Source organism: Dendropsophus ebraccatus, chromosome 13 (assembly GCF_027789765.1).
Source record: "Dendropsophus ebraccatus isolate aDenEbr1 chromosome 13, aDenEbr1.pat, whole genome shotgun sequence".
Taxonomy (NCBI): Eukaryota; Metazoa; Chordata; class Amphibia; order Anura; family Hylidae; genus Dendropsophus; species Dendropsophus ebraccatus.
In genome coordinates this window covers 35,945,960-35,967,990 of record NC_091466.1, presented here as the reverse complement: position 1 = coordinate 35,967,990, position 22,031 = coordinate 35,945,960, and the positions used below count along the sequence as shown (strand labels likewise).

The window sequence follows — 22,031 nt, the reverse complement described above, 5'->3', positions numbered from 1 at the left end:
GAACTAAATAAAACCTTTTGACATGTCACAGGAAAATGTCAAAAGTTTTGACTGGTTAGGGTCTCACTACTGAGACCCCCACTGATCAGGAAAATGAGCAGGAACAAGTGCACAGTGGCACGCTTCACTTCCCCACTGACAATCATTTAGTTCCAGCAGGCCCATAGACATATAATGGAGTTGCTGGATAGAGATCGCTGCAAACAGTGGAGTGAAATGTACTACTGGCGTGCTTCTCTCTGCTTCTTCTGATCAGTGGGGGGTTCAGGAGTGAGACCCTGACCAATCAAAACTTTTTATTAACAACAGCGCCCATTATACTCTAAAATACACTCATCATCCTTCTGTCAGAAAAATCCCCCTAAAATACCCATAAGGCACAACCGCAGTCCCATCTGTAAAAATGGGGCAGACACCTGGAAAACTCCAGGTTATTAACCAATATACCACCCTATTAATACATTATATAGAGACCTTTAACCATTTATAGTAACTTTAGTGATTGATGAACATTAGGGTACTAATGAAATGAAGACCCTGACTTACCTCCATGGTGTAGTTGGTGTGCTTATTATCAAATATAAGTGCCTCCTGTATCTGCTGGTGATCCCCTTCCAACTGGTCAATCTTTGGTTTGTAGTTCACAATGCTCTTCTCATACTGTCGCAGATGATTGATCTGATCTTCTAGTGTGCCATGCATCTCTATAGAAATACGCCCAATTTCCTATGGAAGAACAGCCAAAATGGATTGAAAAAAATTAAGTTTGCCAATTGAAGCAAAGATTTTGCCGGTGGAAATACTCTATATAGAAGTCTGTGAACTCCGTACCTGCATCTTTGTTTGTATCCACGGACCGATGACATTGGCCTGTGCTGCAAATTGCTTCCGCAGCCGCTCGTTCTGCTGCTGCCGTGCATGCTCCTCCATCAGTGCCTGGTCTCGACGGGGAACCAGCTGTCTTACCTGTAATAAACGGATGACCATAAGATAAATTGGGGGGCGCTCTGGAGTGTAGTGGGGAGGGGAAAAAAAAAAAAAGATAAATTATGTGTGGTGCAATAACTGGCTTATCTATGATAAAAACTATTGGTTAGAACCAAGGGAGATTTCTTTGTAACCTATATAAAATTGTATTCCCTTTCACCAGCAATTACTATAAGGGAACACGGTGGGATTGTCAGACTTTTCTCTAATGTATAATGTACAATGAAATTGGAACGTGTCCAACTGAGGTCAAGTAACTATATTTATAGTCATTTTGTATGATTCTTAAAGAGACTCTGTCAGTAGGTTTAGGCTGTCATATCTAAGTTTAGAATAAACTAGAGACATCCTCCTAAAAAACATGGATGATAAGTAGTCCTCTTCATTATGTGCATGAGCTCAGTAGTCCTCAATATTCATGAAAAGCAGAAAACCCCGCCCACCAGCTGCTAATTGGCAGTTATCTATCCATGCTGTGCGTAGGCAGTCAGCTGTCAATCAGCAGCTGGGGGAGGGGGTCTGGCAAGAATACTATTCTCCTGCATATTAGGAGAACGGTAGAATAAAATTATGTAGGTAATACACTGATCTGTTTAGTATTTCTCTCACTAGTTTATGACACCCTCATTTAAGGCAGCATAAACCTAGTCACATATGTCACATATGTTTCATCATATGCCAGTATGCAAATTCTCAATGTCTTTTGAAGATAACAATCACTTTACATGGGAAAAGTAAGTGAAAAAACTCACATGGTCCCACTTGCTATTAATTTCTTGTGGAGAGATAGTGGAGTAGGGGTTGGTTCCAGCCATGTTGACGTGGTAAGTCTGAGCTATCTTCAACACCTCATTATGTATTCCAAGGATTGCTTGTCGTTCCTTATCAGCTTCTGGAAGTGTCGCTTTGAACTGTTCATGTGCCGTGCTCAGTCCCTGGATGGAGAGAGGATTCATTTTGCTTATGTTTTATGCTTTTCATTTACCACAGATTTAAAGCATACCCATTCCTTCAAGTTTTTTTTTTAATGATCTTGGTTATATTTGTAATTACAGTTCTCTGCTGTTACTGAGCCCTTGAGAGTCCCCTCCATGGTGCACAGCTCTTTCTCATTTTATACATTTAAGGGGGAGATAAGACCAGAAATGAACTGTTTGCCAGTAATACATGTACAGTTACTTCCTTCCTAAGTCACTCACAGCACAAGAAAGCAACTCTATGCTAAGTCATTAAAAAGAGCTGGTAAATGTACACTGGATTAAACAGGCTTACATTGTGCTATGAGATGACTGACAACGCAGTACTATAGATGGCATGCGGGGGATTCCTTTCCTTCTACTATAAATTTTCAGATGTTGCTGCCCATGGAGAGACTAACAATTTATTCCATACTTGTTATCTATTCATTCTCTATCTGTTCCCACAGTTCTGAGTTGCTGCTTTCTGCTGAAAACACAGATTTTGTCTGCCTCTTCCTCCTCCATTCTGAGTTGACTAATGTAAACAAGTCCTTGGCAGGCTTTATCTGCAACGTTTTACCTTCTTTGTAATGTTGGAAGGGTCAATCTCAGGTCAAGTTATTGAACTTACTGTGATTATCCCTTCTGGCATTACAAAGTTGCTACAAAGTTGCAGATAGGGACTTGTTAACATCAGCCATCTCGGAAGGGAGGGGGGGAGGAGGAGATGGAAAAAAACCAGCTCACATACTATTTTTTTGTGTCTTCAACAGGAAATCAGCAGCTCAAAACTGGGGGAAGGAGACTGGCATTGGCAGTAGCATATAAAAAGTTATGTTTGAGTGGAATGCCCCTTTAAGGCACTAATAGCAGAATGATCAGCGAAATCATGGAGACCTAATATAACCATGCTGCTCCATACACCAGGCACCGCATTTCTATGTGTATGACCTATTCTGAAGATAAAGACATCAATTTTACTAGCAAGAAAAAAGTCAGAAACTTTCCAATGTTTTCTGCTATTTGGAACATATTTCACAGTTTTTGAGAAGCTTTTGGATAGTTAACACTGTGTGGCCTCCAGTAAAAACTACATCTTAAAAAACAAAAAATTGGGGATGATTATGTCTTAAAGTTTTAAAGGTATTTGGCACATAAAGGACCCATGTCCAAATTGAAAATCAAATCGAGTGAATCTGTCACCAGGTTTATGTAGCCCTATCTGGGGGCAAAAAAAACAAAACAAAAAACAAAGACAGATTCCCTTTTAAAGGCTTGTTTACATGGGCAAAATCCGCACCACACTGATTTGCACATCAAACCATACAGTTTTGCAGCGTCCCAGTTCATCCATGTCTGCCTACACTCTATGCTGAGAGGAAAGCTCAACTCAAGCACCTTATCCTAAACCAGACAGGAAAACTTGGGGAAAGTCAAGAGAGGTATCAGATTATCAAGGACTCTCTTGCGAGTTAAAGGAGAACTCCAGTGACAGTGACCTCACACCACAGCGCCACTGCTCACGGTCACCTCTGCAGTCACTACCTGGCTGAGCAAGTAGTTCCTGTCGGTTCGTAACAACACAGGAACTGGGAGAAAAATGGAGACCAGAGGATAACACTGAACTGGAGGCGCTGAGGCTGCACCGAGACGGGTGGGTAAGCATGACTTCTATTATGTTAAAAGGGTTTAGAAAAACATGCCCACTTTCTTCCAGAGACAGCACCTCTTGTCTCCAGTTTGAGTGGGGTTTTGCAACTCAGTTCCATTGACGTGAATGGAGCTTCAATAGAACTGAGTTGCAAAAACCCACCCAAACTGGAGACAAGAGTGGTGCTGTCTCTGGAAGAAAGTGGCCATGTTTTTCTAACGCTGGAAAACCCCTTTAACAAACACCCCATTTCCCTCTCCACCTCCCCCCTTCACTGGTGGATTTTTACATTTGACTCAAGTTCTCCACTGCTCAATCTGCAACATAACAGTTGCCTCTCCTTGCTTACCACAGTTTTAATACAAAAAAAACTAAAATCAATTGTAGCTTTAAAAAACGCATGAAAAGCCACAAAGAAAACCGCATCAAAAAGCCGCATAACACTGGGAATACCTGGATCTCCTCAATGGTATGAACAATGAAGGTGTCCTGCAAATCTTCCATGGCTCCTTCCATCCAGTTGTTAAATGGTGCAGCTCTTTTGGCATATTCCAGGTAAAGCTGATCAATGGTTTCCAACAACTTCTCTGTTCTCTGTGTTATAATCAGACATTAAAGACGACCATTATATATTAAGATTTCACACTATAGAATTGAAGGGATTATCCAGGCTTAGAAAATTATGTCTGTTTTCTTCCAGAAACAGCACCTCTCCTGTGGTTGGTTAGATGGTTGGTGTGGATTTTGCAGCGCAGGTCCTCTGAAGTAAATGGAGCTGTTATGTAATACCACACACAACCTGAAGTCTGGGGTGGTGCTGTTTTTGCAAGAAAATACCTGTGTTTCTTCTCATTCTGGATAATCCCTTTAAAACTTTTTTTTTTTTTTAAGAACAAAGCCTCTAGAGCAGCGTCCCTCACTCAGCCTTTGGAGCAATCACATAAGGGAATTGCAGAAATAGCAGGTATCAGCAACTATCAGCAACAAATAATATGAAGCCTGATAACTTTCTACCAAGGAAAACATTTATTATTAGATTTTAAATAGGACGGTGGTGTGTGGGAAATCCTATTCTCCCTAAGATATAGCACTAATGTGTTCCAAAATATACCATGGTGAAGGCGCATTGATTCTAATACACACAGTCAACTGGCCTAAAAAATGAACTTACACGTGAGTGCAATAGACTAAATGTAGTCAGCCAGTTAAACTTTTATTTTTTTCAAATCAACTAGTGCAATAAAATTACACACAGATTTGTAAATTACTTTAATAAAAAAAAAAATGTTCTTCCAGTCTGTGTCAGATGTCCTGCAAGAAGTGGTATATGCTTGCTAATCTGACACAGTGCTCTCTGCTGTCAGGAACTGTCCAAAGCAGTAGCAAATCCCCATAGAAAACATCTGCTGCTCTGGACACTTCCAGATATAGACAGAGCTGTGTCAGACTGAAAAGAGTACACCACTTGCTGCAGTACATACAGCAGCTGATAAGTACTGAAGAACTGAGATTTTAAAATATAAGTAATTTACAGATCTGTATAACTTTTTGACACCAGTTGATTAAAAAACTTTTTTTTTCCTCCAGAGTACCAAAGTACACCAAAGTATACGTTGGCATGTCTTTTTGGCAGATTGTCTATGTATTCTGGGGGCAAACTGGTTAAACACAATGTGAATCTATGGTAAAAAAATAAAAATAAAACGCTAAAAGAATGAAACCTGTGTCTACCCTTTAATAAGCAAGAATAATATTGTATTTGGTGTGCCCATAAGCCATAATATATCAGACATCCCTATATAACTATATAGCAGTGTTATAGAAAAGAATGAATTGATACCTCCAGAGCCTCTCTACGTTTCTGGGTGAGTGCACCAAGGTTATCCCACTGGTCGCAGATTTTTTGGCACCTAGCATTCACACTTGGAGAGTCGTAGTAATCCAGCTCACTACACGGAAAAAAGGAAGCAGAGTTCAGTGAGCGCATAGTAAAATCAATAATGTGTCCAATACAACATCAAACCACATGAGTCCCGATACAAGAGAGCCGACAAGCTGAGCAGATTACTTGGATTGTGTATTGACTTTTCCATTCACACATTTCTCATCTGTTAAAACAATTCAATGAGTGCAGCAAGATAATGGACATAAATAACCCTATACATACAGTGCACACACAGCATTCTAGTTATCAGCAAGTATCTGATTATAATCTAGCATAATGGGGAAATGTAATGTTTGGAACAAGTGCTATTATTTTACAGAACTAGATCAGCATTACAAATAACTTCATACGGACGTGTCAAAAATTTTCTCTAATATATATATATATATATATATATATATATATTCCTTGAAGGAGAAGTCTGGCCAAATCGATCTTTTTAAGCTCCAGCGCTGGTGGGTGTGTACTTCAGCTCCAGTCTTCGTGTCCCCGGCTGCTTCTTAGAGTGGGGACCCGGGTCATGATGTGTGCGGTCCACTCAGTCAGTCAGTGGCCATAGCGGGTCCCGCCTCAGCCACTGACTGGCTGAACAGACTGCACACGTCAAGACCGAGGTCCAGCTCAGACCAGGAAGCAGCCCTCCCCAGCCCTTGTTAAAAAAAATCTATTGGCCCATACTTCTCCTTTGATAAATAAGCCCATTTCCTGCCACAAGAATAAGAGAGCAGTGAGCCACAGAGAGAGAAGTGCTCAGCCATGTGCTTCTCCCAGCTTGTTCTATCAATTTTGGGGGGTCTGAGTGTCCACACCCCGACCAATAAAAACTGTTAACATGTCGTACGTTTTTTTCAATTGATAGTAACACTTTAGGAAAATACACATATAAATAAGTGAAACACAGGGGCATCACAATATTTTTCTGTGTGCTACCAACTCGTCACTTTATAACCTCTACAAAGAGGACCAGTAAAATGGTAAAGCCAGTGCCAGACATACTTGAGTTCCTGGGCGATGGCTGCTATCTGCTCTACTCGGTCCTGATGTGCTGCCAAATCACTTTCAAAGGCCTCATGTTTCTTCAGCAGCGCCTTGATTTCTGACAGACTCGCCGTTTCATAGTCTCTCTTCTGCAGCATGCTTTCCTTTCCTGTGAAGAAAGTGGAGAACATTTAGTGCTTGCACCGGAACGTGTCATGACCGTGTAACAGTCAGAAGGGAATCTGCTATTTTCTATTCCCATATCCACTATAACATTCCCACTGTAAGGCTGGGTTCACACTGCGTTTTCAGCATACGTCATTACACATACCTCATTTCAGCATACGTCATTACACAGAACCGTTTTTTTTAACAGACAAAAAAATAGTGTCAGCAACGTTTTTGTGTCAGTCAAAAAAAAACGGATCCGTTTTGATCCGTTTTTTTTAATAATGGAAGTCAATGGAAAAACGGATCAAGACGGATGCACACAAATGCATCCGTTTTTTGCAATCTGTTTTTCATCCGTTTTTTGCAAAAAATGGATGAAAAAAAACTGATTGCAAAAACGCAGTGTGAACCCAGCCTAACACTGAAAGATATTGCAATCTTCTGAACAAACCCATAGAGCTCTGAGGTTCTACAGAACATCGCTTGGACTTATACTGGGCCTATGTAAAAAAGATGAATAACACTACATAGATACTATTTATCTCTTTTGTCAGTAGTAGCCATTGCTGATAGAGCTTCCCAAGTGGACCATGTACTACTGTACAAAGAGCTTCTCCAACAGCTACCATGTATGTGCCTGAGCTGCTTCCAAACAGCATAGTACACACCCAAGATGTCCTGCAGCAGCTGAGGCGGGTATGATAAGAAAAAATGGGCTTACTACTAATAATTATTAAGAAGATTAAAATGTCCCCATGGAGTTCTGTGACCTATATAACCGCACATATCTTGAGGCTTCCTACTTTAATACAGTATTAGGCCATGTTTACATTTAGTAAAACACCGTCCGTTCTGTGACCCGGCCAGGTTACAGAACAGATGGTGTCACTGAAGATCATCTCGGACGGTAGTGCAGTACTGGCCGGATGATCTTCCCCACTGCTGAATTCGGATGCTGCTGCATCAGTGCGCGCCCGCATCCGCATTCCCGGCTGCACACAATGGAGCGTGCGGCTGAAGCTGCAAGCTCCATTGTGTGAACTGACAGGTTCTCTGTGGTCGCTATTCAATGAACAGCAGACGCAGAAAACTGACATGTCAGTTTTTTGCGGCGCCACTAGCGATCCCGGATGGAGTGTATACTATGTGTATACACTCTGGCCGGAATTCCCTCTAACTGCACTGCACATATGGATGGATATCTGGCCTTGGTTTTCCCCTTGTCATTACACTGACTTATAGGGCCACTTGGTGTGGTGGTTTCCTTACAGGAGCCACCCCTTGGCTGGGTCCTTCCCGGAGGGATGTCTGGCTGGTCCTGTGTTTCGAAACTCTTCGATGAAGCTCCACAGGCTCTTCTTTTGCACTGCACATAGGTTGTGTATTAATCACGGCCGTGATTAATACACAACTTACGTTGTGTGAACATAGTCTTACTGTATATTACATAATTTTACATGAAAAATTAAATTTACCCTGTCACTTAAAAAAAAAAAAACTTTTGATCTATCCTAGAGACAAGTCAAAAGTTTTAAAGAGTCGGGATATCAGCACCATCGATTATTAGATTTGGCCAGGAGAAGTGTTTCAGGCTAAGTGCTTCACTTCACTTTTTTCATATTGTTGTTTTTTAACACTGTATACTGCCTATCCAAGGTGTATGGCAGCTGTATATCACATGATATACACCTTCAACATATATCTTATAATACACATGTTAAAAAAAAGGCTTCCATGTGGTGTACATTTTTTGTCTTTTACTGTATACTGCTCTATACCACCTATCCATACCACCAAAAAATAGGGAACCTCTATGGGGTAATAAAGGAGTCCATGGTTACATTTACGATATAAGCGACAGCATTCCTGATGCATAGAGTAAGTGGGTACTGTGTAAATAACTTAGTGATCATCATATAGGTACATTTATCCACACTTCTATATCTCTCTGTAGTATTTTCATCATCATACTGAGAACAAGTGACAAGTCAGATCTAGTACAGAGCGTATGGGCGCGATCACATTACCATCAGTCCAGGCTTCATGAATAGAAGCCTTTTGGCGAAACTTTTCAGCCAAGTGGTCTAGTCTTTCCAACCTCCGGATCTCATTCAGCAGCCACTCCTCATAGCCCTTCTCTGCTTGTTCCAAACCACCCCATGCATTGTTTATATCCTGGGAAGGAATAGAGAAACACGATCAATCTTGTAGCTAGAGAACAAAGTCACCAAGAAAACGCAGCGAGGCAGCAATGAGCTGGATATAGTAATGCTTCCCAGGACATGAGAATATACAGACAGACATCCTAAACCTTGCATTGGTCCAACTACTTATTGGAGAGGGTGGATTTTTTTCCTTGCAGATGGTTGTTATTATTGGACTGTGGTATGTAAATGACAAGCTGCTAATATTTTTTAGGTCTTTCCAGTATTGTTACAATTTTACCCAGTACTAAGTCATCCGGTGATTTTCCGCATTCCAAATTACTTTGGCTAATTTTCTGTGGCAAATAGAGTGTTAAAGGAGACCTATAGTTTGATATATAATATGCAACCAACTGATCATATACCATTACTTTTTTGTTTCCAGGTTTTCAGACCTAAAAGCAGGGCTGTGGAGTCGTACAGTCGGAGCTAGTTTTGGCTGGAGTCGGAGTCGGAGCTAGTTTTTGCTGGAGTCGCAGTTGGAGTCGGAGAAAAATGTACAGACTCCGACTCGGACTCCAGCTTTAAAAAAAAAATCTTTTAAAAATTTTGAATTGAGTTTTGACATGAATTTTATAAGTTTTGCTCATCAATATATTTTACGAGCAACATTCTAATAGGACACTGCCCCTATTAGATAAGGGTGGTCGGGGAAAAGTTGTCAGCCACTATTTGGCAGTTTGTTTCTGAGCTGAAAGAGTCCATTGTGTGGGGGGAGATCTGTGCTGGTCTCTTCCTGGATGCTGGATGACTGTATATGAGCAGCAGTGTAATATGGAGATATCCTGTGTAATATAGAGTAGTAGGAGAAAATATAAGTAGTGTAGCAGTAACCTCTGTCCTCAGTGTGGTGTTTCCTCTCTGGGAGAAGATTGTGTGTTTTTCTTCAGTGTTCTGTGTGTGTGTGTGTGTATGTATGTGTGTTCTGCGTGTGTGTGTGCTATGGCTGAAGCAGGCTGTGTGCGTATGCTTTGGCTGCAGCTGGCTGTGTGTGTGCGCACGTGCTATGGCTGCAGCAGGCTGACCGCTATATTACAGGGATCTGGCATTGTTAGCAGTGTTTCTTTAAGTATGGTGAATATTTAGTTAGAAACATAGAAGTCTGTCAGCAGGAAAAATCACCTGCTCCATCTAGTCTAGTTCTGAGTTGTTCAGGACATGGAGGCTGGAGACTGGCTGAATCCTCTGCACACGCAGGAGAATCTGCTTTATATACAGTATTCCTTTATTCACTCAGAAGTTGCACCAGGATCATGTAGGACATTAGGGAGAAGCTGCTGAGCCAGTGTCATAAATAACTCCCCTGGTATATGACTGGCCATTTATGAAGGAGCAGGAGTCGGAGTCGATCCTGAAAAAATTCAGGAGTCGGAGTCGGTCCTGATAAAATTCAGGAGTCGGAGCTGCGGCTTACCGACTTCACAGCCCTGCCTAAAAGGAACCGCGTAACGTTCCCTGAGCTCCGTATCACAATAGAGTCTTTATGCCTAATGGTAAATGTAAATAAACTTCAGTTTGGAAGTTGATGCATCATTGGATTGTGTACACACGATCCGCTTTATGTGTTTGTGATTTTAAGAAGTCACCTACGCCCAGGGAACGTGGAGTGGTTACTTTTAGCTCTGGTCTAGGTCGCTTTCTTGGAATATTGTGTATGTCAGGGAGTAAGGAAATCCTCTAGATGATCCACAGTGACAAATCATCCAAGCCATCTATAGAGTTAGGGTACCTTTACACGGGCTGATGAAGGCCCAATAATAAATGTAAACGAGCGCCGATCTGCTAGATTGGCGCTTGTTTACTAGGCCTATTACACCGCCCGATAATCGTTTAACAAGGGCTGCAGGGACATAGTTACCGATGTCCTTTCAGCACTTGTTTAAACTTTATACATTACCTGTACAGGCTGCAGGGCTCCTCTTGTTCTGTTCTTCTCCCTGGGTCCGCGCTCTCCAGCTTCACAGCGGCCTGCTTCAGCTGACAGGCTGCTCAGCCAATCACTGGTCACGGCGGTTCCGGCCTGTGATTGGCTGAGCGGCCTGTCAGCTGAGACAGGCCGCTCTGAAGCTGGAGCGCGCGGACCCGGGGAGAAGCACAGAAGAGGAGCCCTGCATCCTGGATAGGTAATGTACTCTTCTTTGCATATCGTCAGCGTCGGCTGCGCACCGCTATTACACGTAGCGGTGCACGGTCGACGCCCGACAATTATAGGTCAGAACCTATATCAACAATCAGCTGATGATCGTTGTATAGGTTCTGACCTATAATTGTTGTATTTATTACACGGAACGATAATTGGACGGATAGGGCCGATAGGAGCTATTTTTTAGCATAACCACCAAAGGTGAGTATTTCTATCCAAGTATATACTCACCCTCATCTATCAAGGTTTTGTTACACTGTATTTTTTCCTGTAGTATATAGATCTTTGCACAATGATGGGCTGCCGAACTTCAAGTTATTAAATATAGGAGAAACTAACTATAATGAGGTCACATGGTGATGTCATTACACATCAACACACCAAAATCTCCTCACCAGTGTAACACAAAGAATAACACAGTGGTTCAAAGAGAAGTGAATTGTAAGGTTTGTTACTCTAAAAACAAAAATTATAAGTCTTTGAATAAAAGGTAGTTGTACAGGCATTCAGAAACACATCTGCTGTCTTGCAGCACTGGGGTACAAGGATCAAATCCCACCAAGGACAATATCTGCATGGAGATTGTATGTTCCCCCCAATGTTTGCCGGGGTTTCTTTTGGGTACTCAAATTTCCTCCCATATTCCATAAACATGATGAATAGTGAATTTGGAATTTAGTTTGTGAGCTGATACAGAGGCCGATCTGAGTGATGAATATCTCTGTACAGTGCTGCAGAATATGTTGGCGCTATATAAATAAATATAGTAATGTTATTACTGCAGCACACAGTGCCTGCAAATAGGATTATTATTAATACAGCTTCATGGTGTGACACAAAGCATGGCATGCTATAACAGGCACATTAACAATCAGGGGGTTTGTTACTTAGCCTTTGGAAGCTCTTCAGAGGGATTTCCTATTGCTGGAAACCTCCTTTAGGCTGAGTTCACACTATGTATATTTGAGACTGTATTTGGTCCTCATGTCAGGTCCTCATAGCAACCAAAACCAGGAGTGGATTGAAAACACAGAAAGGCTCTGTTCACACAATGTTGAAATTGAGTGGATGGCAGTCATATAACGGTAAATAACTGCCATTATTTCAATATAACAGCCGTTGTTTTAAAATAACAGCAAATATTTGCCATTAAATGACGACCATCCACTCAATTTCAACATTATGTGAACAGAGCCTTTTTGTGTTTTCAATCCACTCCTTGTTTTGGTTGCTATACAGCCTCAAATATACAGCCTCAAATATACGTAGTGTGAACCCAGCCTTAAAGGGCATCTGTCCCTTAGATTACGTCTAACCGATTAGAGGCAGAAACATGGTCATTCTTTCTAATTTGTTTCTATTTTATATTTTTTGTCCATTATTATGGGGGCAGCCATATTGCTTGATTTTTCAACGCAGCAGGGACACACTTTACAGCATGAACCATGCACAAAGAAAACAATTGACAATGTCCAATTAAAAGGGTTATCCAGGCTTACAAGAACACGGCTGCTTTCTTCCAGAAACAGCACCTCTCCTGACTCCAGGTTGGGTGTGGTTTTTGCAGCTCAACATTGACATAAATGGAGCTGAATTGCAATACAACCTTGGGACAGGGATGGGGCTGTTTTTTGCAAGAAAGTAGCTATGTGTTTTTTTAATCTGCTCAATTCTCTTCAATGGAACTGAGCTGCAAATTCACATCTAAACCTTGGACAGGAGAGCTGCTGTTTCTGAATGAAAGTCAGGATAAACAGAGTATAGAGTGAGTGAACCCTTCTTTGGTGTTTACCTATGGTACGGCATAGTTTAGCTAAATTTTACAGGCCTCTCAAATACCTTTTATTACTTTGGCCTGTCAAATCTTACCTGCTTCAAAAAAAGAAAGAGAAACAACTCCACCTTGAACAATTACATCTAAACAGAATATTGCAGCACTTTCTATAGAAACACTGGTTTCACCCTTTTGTGTTACATGATCATTTCATTGAAAATTGTGTAAAAATTTTAAATTGCTCTGGTTTTCTGAGAGTAGAAATATATGGTTTAAAGCTGTATTCTGAATTTTTTTTTTTATTTCTTTCTGAATTATATACCTTTCTTATTGATTAGCAGACGCAAGGGGCGAAAAAGCCCCTTTGTTGCCACCAATGACTGTGTTGGGAACTGCAGGGCTGCACAAGCCTCCCCTAAAGTCTGTTCTAATGTATGTTAGAATTAGAACTGACATTAGACTTGGTAAAAGTAGTCTGCGTCTCTAATGCTGAAGTCGCAACAAAGTGTTGCATAGCGACTGAAGACAACAGTGAATCACTACTCGCCCTGCTTCACTGTGCGGAGTCTGCATCGCTACTGATACAGACAGATTTCCCAAGTGTAGTGTCTATTTTAATGCTAACATTCATTATAACAAACATTAGGGGAAGATCTGTATTGCTAGTGCTGCATGCAGCAGTATTAGCAATATGTAACTGTGCTTGTGCAACCCTGCACTTCCTGGCACTAAACAAATTTAATCAATAATGTTATATTACAAGTTTGCACAGCAGGATTGAGCAATTCACCGGTTTACCACAAAATGTATACCATATGTATATGTTATATATGTTAAAGGGAACCTGTCATCACTTTTATGCTACCTGAACCACAAGTCATCGGGGGTCCTCTGGGTGATCTATCAATCTAGCCTGGTGGGGCAAGTAGTCGTCACTGGGGATCACCCTGATGACTAATGGCCCAGGCAGCATAAAAGTGATGACAGGTTCCCTTTAGTTGCGAAGAGAATTCAGAAAATCATGAAAAACTTGTAAAGTTTCTTGAAATCATTCATCTATTTTGATATATGATTCATAGGTATAGTTATCAGTACTCACCGACACCATCTTGCCCTCAGAAGGCATAAACGCTGGCCTGTTGCTGAGCCTGAGCTTAGTCTGGAGAGTGTTAAAGTTGATCTCTAGCTGGCACTTTTCTTGGACCTTGGGGGGCTTGTGAAGACGTCTGTAATCTCTGAAGTCCTCCAGCTTCTGTTGCATGGCCTGCATGGTATTCTCAGGTGCACGGTTCTCCAGCCAAGGAATGGTCCGTCTGATCCATTCTAACAGCTACCAAAACATAAAGAAGATCATGCACGGCACGCTGGATATATGTAATAATCACAAGACACATCTGCTTGTTCCCTGAATTGTTATCACAGAAAATCATGAAGTTAACACATCCAAATAAAACTGCTTCTATGTTATAGTAATATTTTTCAGTTTTATTGGACACTGCACTCCCCATAATTATGTAACCTTTCTCAATTCTGTTTCTGCATTTAGCTTCCCTTTAACTTTCTCTTAACTATACATTATTACATCTATTATTTACATTCAGAATTTTAAAGGAGCAGAGATGTTCATGTGCCCAATAACAGCCCCCAAGAAAAGATAGTCCAATGATGCGTCTGTGATGTGCATATCTGATACAGGCCCCAAAACCTGCTGGGCTGATCTAAATATTTCAAATTGACAATTATGCCTGTAGGGTTTTTTTTACCATAATTTGGTCCAGGGATGTGGGTTATACCCATAGGGATCTGTGCACATATAGAGGTGCTCTGGCAGTTACTGACCTAAAAAACTACTTTTAAACTTGCAGCCCTGTGTCAAATTGGTGTGGCCTAGAGTGTCTATTGTCCTAGTCCTGTACCGTCTTTCTGTCCCTCCTCATCATTAGGAATGCCCCAGGCAGGATTTCTCCTATTCATCACTTGTCTGAACACTGCATATGTGTTGGATAGTTAAGGCCCATGCGCAGTGTTCAGAAAAGTGATGATTAGGAGAAATCCTGCCTGAGGCTTTCCTAATGGTGAGGAGGGACGGAGAGGCGTTGCAAGTATAGGGCATAGACACTCTAGGCCACGCCAATTTGACACAGGGCTTTAAAAATTGCTTTTTAGAATAATAACTGCATCACCTGCTGAACGGACCCCAGGACAGATCTTGGGTTAAAAGCCGCTATCTGATGGTACAAGTGGTTTGGGGGCGCAGATTATGGGTACAGAGTTTTAGTTAGTATTCCTAGAAAGACTCATGCAGTAGATAATTAGCCACTGATAAAGAGCCAGTGATCAGGCAATGAGCAAGCTAAAAGCCCACTCGCTCGCCGATTTGATCTTTTGTGCCGTAAAATCATTGGTTTTGGCTGCACTTCTCCGGAGAGGTGTGGTCAATAACAATCTATTTTAATGGCCCGATGTTTAATCTTGTCTTGTAAAGACATTGCAAACGAGTGCCAGTCCCGCTTAATGGCACTGTTTTGTGGCTGCATATTGGGCCATTTGAAAGGGCCCCTAGACAAAACTCAGACAAACCCACCTAACTTAAGTGTGTGTGTGTGGGGGGAGGGGGCACAACAAACTTTATAAATTCTGTAGGGACTTCCCTAAGTTAGAAAGTGTCTGGGTATGAGGATTTTATGCCTGATACTTTGTTTCTATAAATACTGCAAGAACAGTAATTTATGAGTAATATCTATCGGACAGACCACAAAAAAGAAAACTAAAACCTTGCCTGACTTATCATAGGGGCATTTTTATGGCTTTTTATGTGCACCAAAATTTGGTGTACATGGTATATTTAAGCCATGCCCTTTAAATGTAAACATGCCCACTTCCTACTAAGCCACTCCCCTTTCACAGATAAGGGGCAAAAGGATCTAAAACTCATCAAAAATTTGTAAGTCAGTTTTCGTTGCCTAAAGTTTTATTTATATTTCGTAATATTTTTTCTTTCACACAATTACAAGGGGACATGAAAGTAAAGCAAGAAGGTCATATAACTTCACCATTCACCAGAGCTTTAGGGGATGGAACCATTTAACACTTACATCACTTGCTAGCTTCTCATAGTCTTCCATTAGCTGTTCATTCTCCTGATTGACAGCCAGCACTTTACAGATACGATTGGCCGCCGTCTCCGCCTGAATATAAAAGAATAGTTAGGACTGCAGAACATAGAGTACATAGAGCGTTCTTCATATACCAGTGGAAGAGGTTTACAAGCCACAATATGAATTAGTTATAGTTTGTGAGTAAGGTAATCTCTGTGGAGATGAATGACACAAAGAAACATACATGCCATATAGAAAGTCCCCATCTACTCTGCGGTTACTGGCCCGCATATAACCATGTAGCCTATGGTTCTCTTCTCCCCAAACACAACTACAATCATGCACGGTATGGGGGATTTACAAGATAAATAAAACATTTTTTTAAAAGCTTTTGGGTTTTGGAAATAAACTTGCAAGGACGTTTTGACATTCCAAAAGTTGCACCCATTCTCTACACCGATGCCCCTGGACCTAAAGGTACCCACACACCTTAGACTGCCCCTTGTTACTGGCAATGGTTTATTCCCCAATCCCCATGGAAATTAACATGCATGTTATAAGTAGGAGAGTGATCATGGTCAGGCTATAGTTATTCAATGTGTATGGGCAGCTTAGGATTGCCAAGGGTCTTTTCAGAACATGACAGTCTGGTGGCCCAAATAGCAAGGGTTTATTATATACCCTTTGATCTACATATATAATTTCTCCCTCTAAAGAGTATGCATTAGTGTGTATTTATACAGAGACAGGTAGATGAGGCTACTACACTAAAAGCAATGAATACTGAACGGAATAAGACTGGATCAATCCGAAGGTAAGGAAAGGCCAATAAAAAAATCTAAAAAGTCAATTATTGCTTAAACAATCCAAAATAGTATTGCATTGCAGGAACAGTCCCTCGATTTCAGTGGACTAGTACTTCACATCAGTAAGTACAACAAGTGATCTCCGACATCTTCATAGAGGTTGTATGATACCAACACCAAACCCAATTCTATTGACCTGAACTAGCCTCTCATATGGATTGAAATGGGCCAAGTCATGCTTGGGCTGCTTTATAGTAAAGTTGTAATCCGCTTAATGTTATCAATAGTCCCTGTATAAGTATTCTAGTAAAACACAGACTGCAAACCACACACACATATTAGTTAGGATTAGTTTCAGATATTTATATGTAAAAAAAGAGACAAGAATTAGTATACACAGGTCTTGCAGGACTTAACCTATACCTTTAATACTTAGAAGAGAGAGAGTTGATCAAGAGCCTGTAAGCAGCATGAGAAAACACACAAATGAAAACAAATAGTATCTGACTATGCAAAGGGTGTGAAAATAAAGCGCAAAAAAGAAAAAAAATATATATATATTTCACATACATGCCAGGATAGGTTTGTCTGTAGTACCAACCCTGCCGGACACTTCTGTGCCCTCTACTAATTCAGATCTGAGATGGACCAGCTGTTACATCATACATTTTTGGGGTGTTTTTGACAAAAACTGGCACTGACACAAAACATAAACCCAAAGTAAGACACCCCCCAAGAAATAGGCATTGTAATTATAGCATTTTATATATCCCACATTCACTGACAAGGAGTGTACATGTAACCCTAAAAAAAAACGTCATGACAACCCAACCAGTCACGTCTGGTCTCAGTGTTCAGGTTCCAACTGCAGGGCTGAGCACTTCTCCCGTAGACTTAGATTAGGAGTCCGTCTCGGTCGCAACGCACAGAACTCCTTTTAAAGCATGTATATATTTTACTAAGAGAATAAGGACTCATTATGGTCCGGACTCTGTTCTGCACATTGTCATGAAAAAAAAAAAAAAAAAAAAACTTGCCAAACTCGAATGTTTGGTATTTGACTCCTGGCGGCTGGAGAAGTTGGATGCAGCCCTAGACAGGAAAATGTGGATGCTGCCTATGGTTGTGTCTATGTTTTCCAAGACTCCCAAGGATGGCATCCAACTTCTCCAGTCACCAGGAGTCAAATGCCGAATGTTGGGGTAAGTTTACTCCACACTACTCACTATGTTACAAATACATGAGAAATGTCTTAAGCACTGGCACGTATCTAGACATCCTTACACCTTCATTGTCACAAACTACTGAGAACTAGAGTCCTCTCCAAACTATTGTTTGATCTTGGAAGAGATCTTACATTTACAGAGACTTATTACTTCATACTTTTTTATAAAAAGACAGAGAAGGGCTACAAAAGAAAAAAAAATGTAAGGCTTGAACGCAATGTGAATGGAGCCTAACAAAGACATCAGCAATCCAGGGGGATAACAATAGCCTATTAATGTATTGTTTGATAAAAGAGGAATGATATTTATTCCTCTGTGCATTAAGGTGTGACCTACTTTACAGTAAGTGTGCGCCAATATACGGGAAAAGTCACTGCAGTTGCTTGGCAACTATCACCTAAAATACACAAGATCTCACATTACAACTTCATATAATAGAAGCTGATAAACTATGCCAATAAATTCTAACAGGGTTAACTATTACCATTAAAAGTTCTAAGGCAGATGTATCTCAGGATCAAATATTCTGCATAATACATGTAAACTAGGCATAGAGGAGCATAAGAACAGGAAAATAATATCATTTTCAAGAGATTCTATACAGTAAAATAAAAACTGGAATTATGCAGCGTATTATGTGCCCTTATTTATTATATAAAAGGGAAGAACATCCCCCCCACAAAGAGTGATCTAAGGGGCCGAGGCTGCAAGAAGGGGTCATGTATACAGGTGTGAAAATTTATATCCACACTGACATATAGATAAGGAATTGTATGGCTGATGGGAAGCAGGAGAATGTATGGAATGCACTAAAGCAGGAACAAAGGGAAGAGTCCTCACAACACAATACAGTCTTGGTAGTAGCCCAGCTCAATGAAACATTTATTACTCTGAAATGTATCAAGGTGGTGTCTACTGAAACAATATAGGTTTAGAATCCGTCCCGGTTCCATTGAACATGTAACAGCCCTCAACTCGGGAACGTCAGTGGAGAATCTAGAGCATGGGTCTCAAAACTGCGGCCCTCCAGCTGTTGCAGAACCACAATTCCCATCATGCCCAGACAGCTAAAGCTTTGGATTTGGCTGTCCTGGCATGATGGGAAATGTAGTATCGCAACAGCTGGAGGGCCGCAGTTTGGAGACCCATGATCTAGATGAGGGTTGTCAAATGCAGGCCCTCCAGCTGTTGCAAAACTACAAGCCCCATCATGCCTGGACAGCCAAAGCTTTAGCTGTCCAGGCATGATGGGAATTGTAGTTTTAAAAAAGCTGGAGGGCCTGAGTTTGACACGTCTGATCTAGATGGTAAGACTATTCACAGTAACACCACTAAAATACAATGTAATATAAATCTTTTCTGCCCTGCATCACCTTCCATCTATTAACGCCGCTGTCAGATCTTAGCGCCGATCTTGTCTGTCTCTACCCTTTGTGTATTGTCCAATTACATTCAAATTATAAATTTGTGTTAATAGACATTATATAACAAATACAAAAAAAAATCGGAGATCATACATTTTTAAATTACAAAAGATAAAGGGGTTCTCCAGGAGTATATAAATAAGGTTGAACTCACTGAATGCCTTAATATCTTTACATTGGTTTTCTGAGCTACTGACATTGCTAACAAGCCATAAGAGTCAGGAGTAGGTGTTCCGCCCCAGTGATGGTAAGGACCTGCCATTGACTATACTGACACAGTTACTTCCTCACTGCTATGGTAGTACGCTCAGATATAGGTTTGTGGAATTCACATGAATTTATTATTTGAGGTTGGATACAGAGGACAGTCAGCAAGCTCTCAACTATGGCCGGTCTCCAGGCATATGTAATATTATCCAAGGGAGGATGAAACCTATCCAGGTACCAGCACTCCAACACAATAAAAATAAATATTCAGCTTACTGACCTTATAGTTAAAACATGTTTTCTGCATGTTTCAGATCAAAATGCCCCCTCACCCCCGACTCTTATGACATGCTGGACAAGTAATTTGACGATAAGGGATCACAGTCCCCTGAAATTTACATCTGCCTGGATAAATCCTTCATTACCATGAGCAATAATGAACATAAGCTAGCATGTAGTCCCAGTCCGCCAAATCATACCGAGATGGAAGCTTTATGGGAATAGAAGATGATAAAATAACACTACATTAGGCTGTCAAATTTACAAGGCTGTGGTTGTACAAAAATCAGGGATACTGGGACTAGTAGCTACTTGGAGGGATACAAATTTGCCACTCTGGAAATAGATGGATAGTGATGGTGCATGCCTATTCAACTGGAGGAGATATTAATGTACAGGTGGGTGGCACACACGTAACACTTAAATGGCATGTGAACGATAAGTAGGGGACATATGTACCATTTATAGAGAGATGTAAAGCACTTTTGCATTCACTCGGCGAGACAAGACATAAGGTCCTTTGCCAAGGATGCAAATTTGTGCATAGTCAGATTTATTACGTATTATATCTCACCTTCTGGGCACCTGAGAAGGCGTGGTAATAACATGACACATAAGTCATTAAAGCCTTCATATCCGGCCTTAGCGTCCCTATAATATCTGTACAGGAAAGGAAAAGAAGAGGTTTGAAAGGATAAAGAGAAGCAAAGAGCAAAGAACAGTCACATGGAATGAGGAGAGCAGGGTTAAAGTGGAGAAGGATTCACAGCATGCACTGCCGCAATGACCAAGAAAATTTAAGTTACACTGAACAGTAGATAAAGAATACGACTCTTTGCTGGTCACAGACCTAGACATCTCAAAGGTTCTGATTGGTTGGGGTCAGGGTGCTAAGACCTTTACTGATGATAGCCTGTCCCCTACAGTGAGGAGAGAGACAGGGAGAAAACTATTCTACCATTCTAGCGATTGGTGGGGGTCTCTGCACAGGCTACAACTTATGACATGTCTCTAAGACACTGAAATATTTTTAAAATTACAATTTAAAACACGGTGTGGGCAGGGGGGTGCATGAACATGATAAAGAAGATATACTTACCAATATCTGTGCCCCGTGCAGCATTGTGTCAACAGGTCACAGATCACCACTGGACATTATTTTCTCCCAGTTTCCTGGTACATCATGACCCATTGAAAAGTAGCTGCCCAGCCAATCAGTGGCTTCAGCGGTGTCCCGTCTCAGTCACTAACTGGTTGAGCGGGCATTCTATCATTCGGGCCATGTTGTTGCAGGAACAGGAGCTTCAGGAGGCCAGTGGGGGTCGGTGATTGTGATGCAGCACTGCAGGGGCACGGGGACTGGTAAGTATACATTCGTTATTATGTTCCCGCACCTTCCTGCTTGCTCTGCATTTGTGTTCTGCTTCAAACTGTAAAACACAAAACTCAAAATTATGCACGACCACTTTCATACTCTACTGTAATAAAGCTTGCCACAGACCACTACTTAATCTATTCGCTGCCCATCCAATGTCTTTTATGGACATACACAAAATTAACATCAGATGCTACCAAAACAGGTGGCATCTGCCAGTGATCCACTTATAATATCTTATGACTAAGGCTCTGGAAGGGTTTTCTCTGCGGGAGAATATTGCCTGCCCTTACCTGGTAACTTATGTGTAACATGTAAACTTAAAGGGAACCAGTCCCACTGAAAATGTAGTCCAGTCTACGGACATCCCGTTACAAAGTAAGAGGAGCTGAGCAGATTCACATACATAGTTTAGTGGGAAAAGTTCCAGGATAACTTTCACTTATAAGAGTAAATCTTTTCTCATTCAGGGCTAAGTAGTCACGTAGGCTTTGCTTACTGATTATCCCTAGAATCTGACTGGTGGGGACAGAAGAGAGTGGAAGAATCTCATTTTACCTATGATGGCACAGCTGAGCTCCGTTCAGGTGCAGCCCGACGTATACTGCCTATAGGGCTTGGCACATGCCTACCCTTCCCAAAGTAAGCGGCTTATTTCCCATCTGTACAGCATTCATTCAAGAGAGAGAGTCCTCAGGTTTATGCCCTGCTCGGCATCTGAGTCCTGGTGGCTGGAGAGGATGAATGCAGCCACAGGACTGCCAGGAAAACATGGATACTGACTATGGCTGTATCCAAGTTTTC

The 22,031-nt window shown here is 41.2% G+C and overlaps 1 protein-coding gene across 3 annotated transcripts in view; it reads right to left on the bottom strand.

The window, feature by feature from the left end:
- ACTN1 (actinin alpha 1) overlaps positions 1-22,031 on the bottom strand; it is an 86,653-nt gene that overhangs the window by 13,648 nt on the left and 50,974 nt on the right. For all 3 annotated transcript variants that reach the window (XM_069950545.1, XM_069950543.1, XM_069950544.1), the window contains exons 9-17: positions 15,908-16,000; positions 13,912-14,142; positions 8,719-8,866; positions 6,539-6,689; positions 5,438-5,546; positions 4,051-4,191; positions 1,740-1,922; positions 832-966; positions 547-726 (exon numbers count right to left, since the gene is read on the bottom strand). In XM_069950545.1, coding sequence (XP_069806646.1) covers positions 547-726; positions 832-966; positions 1,740-1,922; positions 4,051-4,191; positions 5,438-5,546; positions 6,539-6,689; positions 8,719-8,866; positions 13,912-14,142; positions 15,908-16,000 — 1,371 coding nt within the window. The remainder of the gene's footprint in view (positions 1-546; positions 727-831; positions 967-1,739; positions 1,923-4,050; positions 4,192-5,437; positions 5,547-6,538; positions 6,690-8,718; positions 8,867-13,911; positions 14,143-15,907; positions 16,001-22,031) is intronic.